At 35.6% G+C, this 7,228-nt stretch overlaps 1 protein-coding gene and 1 long non-coding RNA gene across 2 annotated transcripts; both read right to left on the bottom strand.

Moving 5' to 3' along the window:
• Nucleotides 1-661: 661 nt before the first annotated feature.
• LOC120332625 (uncharacterized) lies at nucleotides 662-2,431 on the bottom strand. Its single transcript, XR_005568121.2, has 3 exons — nucleotides 2,273-2,431; nucleotides 1,610-1,736; nucleotides 662-1,102 (listed from the first exon to the last, which is right to left on the bottom strand). It is a non-coding gene; the product is annotated as an uncharacterized LOC120332625 (long non-coding RNA).
• Nucleotides 2,432-4,627: 2,196 nt separating this feature from the next.
• LOC120333115 (fibrinogen C domain-containing protein 1-like) lies at nucleotides 4,628-6,930 on the bottom strand. The gene is made up of 3 exons (XM_078119539.1): nucleotides 6,686-6,930; nucleotides 6,034-6,130; nucleotides 4,628-5,043 (listed from the first exon to the last, which is right to left on the bottom strand). The coding sequence occupies exons 1-3, from the start codon at nucleotides 6,765-6,767 to the stop codon at nucleotides 4,722-4,724; spliced, it is 501 nt and encodes a 166-aa protein (XP_077975665.1). The 5' UTR covers nucleotides 6,768-6,930; the 3' UTR covers nucleotides 4,628-4,721.
• Between the last annotated feature and the right edge of the window lie 298 nt (nucleotides 6,931-7,228).

Genomic DNA, 7,228 nt, shown 5'->3' with positions numbered 1-7,228 from the left:
AGCGCATATCAGCGGATCTCGTGCTTCTGGGGAACGGTAGGCTGCGGTACGGCACCAGATCTCTTGATACAGAAGTGACTCGTATCAGTTGGTATTTCAATTTACGTTGAAACTGAATCATCGTCACAGAACAAGCTGGGGCAGTACCTGTACCGTTACCCAGATAAGGTACCGTACTGGTATGTTACCGCATATGATATTTGGGGAATTGATGATAAAATATTTCGTTTAGCCTTCCGTGTCCATATATTTGAGCATAGCTCTCTTGTTATTACTTATCGATCTTAAGATCGGTAAGTATTTGTCTGTTAGATACATGCGATATCTCACGAAAGCGAGGATGAATCCGCTCCAAATTTTGCATATGCATTTATCATATCTCGGATCAGAAGCCTATTGATTTTGGATGGATTATGTCGTATAATTGGCGAGTTATTAATTAATTAGTGATGGGACACAAGGTGTCACTATGGAGTAAGAGCGCTGTTTTGGGGATCCCCTAACTTTCGATCGATAAGTCTTCGGTTTCTGACCGATATTCTCGTTAATATGTTGTTGTTAAAATTTATTTTCTCATTCTCATTGTTATAAAATAATCGTTTCTTTCATTATACTATGAGTGACTGTTGTTGGGCTCAAAAGTCATAAAAACAGATCAAAATTATCGATGAAAATTTTTTTCAACGAATGATAAGTGATATCAAAAGAGATAGAATATCAATAGACCAATTCAAAAAAAATTGAGAACAGAGCATCAGACAGATGGATCGACAAAGTGCTACAGACAACGGACAACTAGTAAAAACCGTTTTCTTTTCTCTTCTGTTTTAACATATTCAACTTCTATGAATAAACATATATCGCTTTGAAAATAAAAATTTTACTATGATCAATGTTCTTGTCCAAACTACTACTAACTACACATTACTTTCTTTGGGTAAACTATTGGATTTTGCCATGCCTGAGACCAGCTTTTATTGAGCTGAAAACACCCGTATAAAATTTACAAATCAATGATATCACAAATTATACAATGAACATTGCTAATATTCTTTACTTCGATTATACTGACGATGAAGATATATATACACCAACGATGATTCTGAAACGAAAAACGATGAAATGTAAACAAGAGCTATCGAAACGCAAAACCTTGGTATTTTGACATCAGGCAGTAGTTTGCGATCATGTATCTACAGAAAGCGTATATTATTTAACAGAGCTAATTGGTATTTTTGACGAATGAAGATTATATGCCAAAGCTATGCTAGGATTTGTGATAAAATGGGTTTCCTTGTTTCGCAAAATATAATTCAAAAATTGCCAATATACCTACTATAATGTCAGGGTAAAAATGGAAAACGCTAATTCGGTATACGATCTAAGCGGTTGTCTGATCTCAGTGATTTTAGTTAGGAACTGAATTCTATGCGAATGTCTCTACGAGATTAAACTAAAATGAGATTGAGATCACGTTAATCATAATTTGAAATCGAATACCGAAATGGCGCCCTTCATTGTATTTGATTCTTTAAACTATTGGCGTCATTTTAATTGATTTGGGGTAAGCAAATTGAAAAAATAATATGAGAAATGGAAATATATTCACCGAACAAAGCCTTCACTATTCTATTTTGGACAGCAACTTTTTTTCGCTTGTGAACATTTGCAAGTCTCTGGATTACATTTACATTTGGTGCAGTCTGTACATTGGTCGCAATGGCATGTGCCGGTTTCTGCAAAATAAAGCATGTGTTCAAGATTATTGGATGTTTGTTTTGAAATAAGAAACTTGAAAGGCTGCTAATAGACGCCGCGTTTTCCTGTATGTTGCAGAGTGCTTTCTCTACATCATATCTCTTCAATTTGTAATACAACCTAGCGGCGTCACTTCCAAATTTCTCAATTTACCCAGAATAGATCTTTGAAAATGTTATTGATAACAATTTTAACCTAAGATTGTCATGTAGTATAAATTAAAATTATTATAACGCAAATAACCAACTCCATTGCCCTAAATAACTTTCTAATATGTCTAGTTTTCTTTGCTTGTCACAACTGCAAGATTTCGCAAGATAAACAGTCACTTAAAATTTTCGTTTTCTAAATAGACATAAGTTATTGAAAATTATATTTCACCATAAAAGTGGGCACCTTATCTAGGTCACGCACGGCAAAGCACAGAAAGAGCAGATAACTCCACCTAGCTGTCTAGGCGCGATAGATGATTGTATGTATTATAGAGAGAAAATATAAAAAATAAAAACCATACCTGCGCAATTGCATGGATCCATTTCAATTGAAGTTTTGTTTTCCAGCGGTTCAAAAAGTTTATAGCAGGTTTACTTTTGCTTTCAGAATATGCTCTGTTTGTGAGATCCCTATATATGCGTGGCTTTTTAAGCCCGTGCTTTGCACACGACACTCGCGTAGAAATTGAGAGCCGCGCGAAAATTCACGAGTCTATGTTTGAATTTGCTCACGGCACTCAGTTCCGACGTGTTGTTTTGCTGCGGTGCACTAACCTGAGTGCCTCCAGGCCAACAGTCCAAGTTTGAATCAGAGATATTATGTGGCGCAGACACTTAATCAATATTGATATAAGTTGCAGTAGTGTTTATGACATATTGAACCAAAAATAATATCACGGGGTGATGTCACGTAATATCACAACTAATTCAGAAATCTGAAATTTCCTTACATATTATGAAATATTAATTTTTATCATATTGGCACGCGCCACGTGCACGTAATTTGCAAATAAACCATTGTACCAAAAATCTTGGGATCTTAACCTTCATTGAATAAATGGTTCCCTCTTTTTGTGAGTAAAATGCCACCGAAGTCACCGAATCAATTCGAAAATGCCATGAAATTCAGATCTTTGCATGAAATTTGTAGTGTATAATAAGGAAAAATAAGCTCACCAGTTCATGATATGGTCATGGCTGACACCAAAATTGGATTATTTAGAATTGTGGACAAATATTCACTCTAATAATACCCATTATGCTATAAAACTAATGAGTATTGTGAGTATTATTGGGTATGGTTCAACGATAGTGTCGTAATTTTCATTGTTAAATTTGTAAGAAATTTGGGTACTCCTGAAGTATGCGCACCAAGATTTCGCGCAACCTGAACCCTAACCTGGTACACAACCTGACTTCAGGAGGTTCGAAATTTGTATCTGTCACAAATCAATTATGAAATTACTATACGATCTTTAAATTACCTAATAACATTGGCAATACCAAGCAGTTTTGTAGTACTGTGATTAGCTTTAGAGCAGATAGTTAAGTCTGAATTTGGTCATTAATTTTCAGATGTATGCAATTAAAAATCCAACGTAGGTTACAGGTAACGGTTACTAATGAAATGTTTAGAATTCCAGGTACTCTTGGTTCATAAATGTGATATCATATAACGCGGAGTATGGGCAAAGCTAGACACCGCGACAACACACCTAATAGTATATCTGAAAGGACTATATAGCGTAAGTGTTCTGTGTTTCGTTTTCAAATTCGAGTTGAAAATATGCATCTGATAAGTCGAATCCAGCAAAGTACTACCCGCTTAAGACCTTTTTTATAAGGTCAACTTTGATAAAGACGAAACGATATTAATTTGAATTTGTTGATTAAAGGGTAAAATATCACAAATACGTATTGATCCTACTCTTTCCTTCTAAAAACATTAAGCTAGCGAAACCTATTAAATAAAATTCACACATAAAAAAATCAATTTCTACATGAGCAATCTAAAATTGTGCTGAATCACATCTTTTCGGCCTTTGAAACGACCATTGAATTTGTTCCATTTACTTCGTAGTAATTCAACAATTTTAATTTTAGTTTGAAGGACATTAGTATAATAATATATTGCGTTAAGGCAAGGGTGGCCAACCTTTCACATACCATGCGCCACGTTTTAAACATAATGTTTCAGATGCGCCGTAAATTTCTTGTATTCCCACGCATAATGTCCGATTTTTGTTGAAATTATATAAATTTATAATACACACACATATATACACACGTATTTTACGCTTCACTTTTGTTGACAACGGTCATTTGAGGTCTGAATGAAAAAGGTGGTATTTAGGGGTCATTTTCAGCATGTTGTGGGTTGATTTATAATAAATTTTTTAGGCTTGGGCAATTCAACTGGTTGTTCAATGGTTATTGGGAGATATTTGGGAAGTCTGGGCAATGGAAAATCCATGTTTCAAGCTGATAAATGACGATTTTCTATTTTTCCAGAAGTTCTGAACTTTTTACTTCAGTAGGGAAAAAATAGTAAATTTTACTAATTTTTGCTAAAAGTCTAGAATGAATGTCATAAAGTCCGTCCAAAAGCTAACGTCGATAATCGCCTGTTGTTTCTAATTCCAACAAGCCGTAAGTGAGCGACGTGGAGTAGATTTTAGGTACAATCAAACATTTAGGTACAACATTTAGGTACAATCAAAAGTCACCATGTAAATCGCAAAAAAACGGCTTGGCGTTGAGAAGCCAAGTGCAATTAACAATTTTGGCATGAAAAGGGTTAAAGATGCAATGCGCCACTTCTAATCATGCAATGCGCCACGTTTGGCGCATGCGTCATAGGTTGGCCACCCCTGCGTTAAGGTTTGGTTACAATATACTGAGATGATGATTGTTTTTTCTTTCCTCGTTTATTAATAATATAACTGTTCATTAGTACGAGGCAGTTTGAATCTACAACTTTATTCTTATTTTCATTTCTGTAAATTTAAGTGAATAATAATTTCCTTTCCAGCTACTCCAGTCTATTCCATCAGCGTAAGAATCATGATCTCCTTCTACAAAATAATGCCCGTTGAGGTTGGAAGAATGACACGACTTGTACCACCACGCTCCTCTAAACAACACTGCACAATTGGCAACGTTGTCATCGTAATCTCTATCTTTCGTAGTGAACTTGAATCCATGGTGTTGGGAAAATGAATCACCAGCATTTCCTGAGTATCCACCTACGTAGAGGGTGTAATGGGATGCTGCGTTACCCACCCGAAAGTTTCTGGATGTGAAAAATATTCAATGTAACCGGGACTCGAGAAATTTATCGCCACATCTATGGGAAAACTATTTTAAACGTTGATAGTCTTTCTGCGGTATTTATAGGAAAACTTGGTGCTCCCGAAGTATGCGAACCAACATGGCGGATATCGGAGCGTAACATGGGTAACAGGTTAGGGTTAGGCGATAACCTTTTTCCAATTTTCCTTATTTTAGTCCTATTATCAGTTCGAGGACTAGCCAAGAGCCTCCCGTAGTATTTATAGCTAAAATTATGGCCTAACCCTAACCTAGTACACATATATATGTAATATATCACATTCCGATGTCCGCCATTTTGGTTCGCATACTTCGGGAGCCCCGAAAACTTCACTCCTAAACTTCTGTTGGACTAATTGTAAATTCATCATCGAACAAAAACCTCATCTATTATGGAACCAAAGCCGTAGTATATATATATATATATAGCTTTATATACGGTTAGAATGTTCTTTCACCCACATCTTTCGATGTATTTAATTTTCAAACATCTATCAATTGTTCCAATTAATGTCTTTTTGTAAAGTGACGTTTCAAATAGCTTTCAATAGGTGGATAATGTTTAACAGGCATGAGAAATACGCACTAGGCCAGGGCTACTCAACTATTTTTATCGAAGGTCCGCAAAAAAACTTCAAAATTATTTGGGTCCGGTCTTTCCAGAAATGATATTTCGGCATCCTTAAACGAGCACTTCCTCGACCGACTAATGATTAGTAGCAAATCAAAAGTGTTTATTATGGTGGTATAGTTCTTTTCGTATACATTCAAAACTATGAAAGTCATTTTATAATAGGAAATTCAAAAGGTTGGGCTAATGATCCAAAATAAATAATTAGGTGCGGTCCAAATCCAATACTCGAAAGGTCCGGATGCGGACCGCGGTCCGCCAGTTGAGTAGCCCTGCACTAGGCAACGCAATATTTATTTATTCGATAAATTTCTAACTTACGAGTATCTTGCGTAGCGTTTATTTCCTTCCCAATCCTCCATGTCAATCAACATTTCGTAGCTGTTGGAAGAAGTTAATTGATGCAAAATTTCAAGACCTACAAGAAGTGATAAAATTTATCAATACATTAGTACAAAACATTATTTTGTCAGATGTTTACTGCTGTAATCCAATTACTAATCTGTGAGTAGAGGATTGTATTTATTCATTAATTAATTTACTACCCCTAAACAAAAGGTTTATTTCAGTAGCGCCGTTACAGATTTAATACATAAAACGTAGGGCGCTTGTGTGGCGTAAGCTGTAAAGATGTCGAAATTTTATTGTGCATAATGAAATAAATATCTGGGTCCAGGCTAGTGATTTTCAAACTTTCAATTTGTGGCACCCTCCAGAGACTCCAACACTTGTGGCCTCCCGTTGTTATATGAAAAAATTAGACTTGCTTTCAGCACGTTCCAACAGTTCTTTTATTTCATTTATCACGTTTGATTTTAATCACAGATATGTTCGTATGTGTTTTCCATAACTTGGTGAGTCACCGAAAAAACATGGTGGGCACTTTGTGACTCGTCGGTTGGTCGTTCGCCAACCCTGGTCTACGGCGAAACAGTGATTCAGAATTTGTTTATGCTGTACAATGCTATCATACCAAGCCAATGCTCACTCGGCGTTTCCCCGAAGCCATTTACGTAATCACTCCAATCACGATAAAAATTGATTAAGCCATTCATTCGACGTTGAAACACCTAATGAAATAAGAAGCATGATTACTCACTCTATTATGCATAAAAAGCATATAGAGAGTATGTCTTAGCAGGATGATATTAGAACAAGCCACATGAACCTTTTATTACTTTTATCACGCATTTACAATCATTAGTATTTTATACGTATCAGTCATGTTAAAGTTTGTGGACACAATTCCGATCATTTCTTTAAAGTTATTCTACGCCTATGACCTTTTCTACAAAATTTTGTTTTGTCGTTAATTATGTAGAATGACTCATTTGTCGAAGTTTTAATATATTGTTATTAAGTAACTATTTGATTTAACAATTGATATTTACCTAAAATATCTCTAGAATATACATACCAGCCATCCCCCTCCATCAGTTGTTTGGTCACAATAAACATCTTTGTTCACAATGATGTCATCACCCTTGAAAACCCCGCCAGTTCCATTCCATATTTT

This window comes from Styela clava, chromosome 13, assembly GCF_964204865.1.
Source record: "Styela clava chromosome 13, kaStyClav1.hap1.2, whole genome shotgun sequence".
Lineage (NCBI taxonomy): Eukaryota > Metazoa > Chordata > Ascidiacea > Stolidobranchia > Styelidae > Styela > Styela clava.
This window is presented reverse-complemented; position numbering and strand designations above follow the sequence as displayed.

Bases quoted from the DNA above. Each gene is read 5' to 3' on its own strand.
- LOC120333115 (XM_078119539.1), bottom strand. From the start codon at position 6,767: ATGAATGGCTTAATCAATTTTTATCGTGATTGGAGTGATTACGTAAAT. The intron at 6,131-6,685 runs GTATGATAGCAT...CACTTCTTGTAG, and splicing joins GCCGAGTGAGCATTGGCTTG to GTCTTGAAATTTTGCATCAA. The intron at 5,044-6,033 runs GTAAGTTAGAAA...TTTCACATCCAG, and splicing joins AAACGCTACGCAAGATACTC to AAACTTTCGGGTGGGTAACG.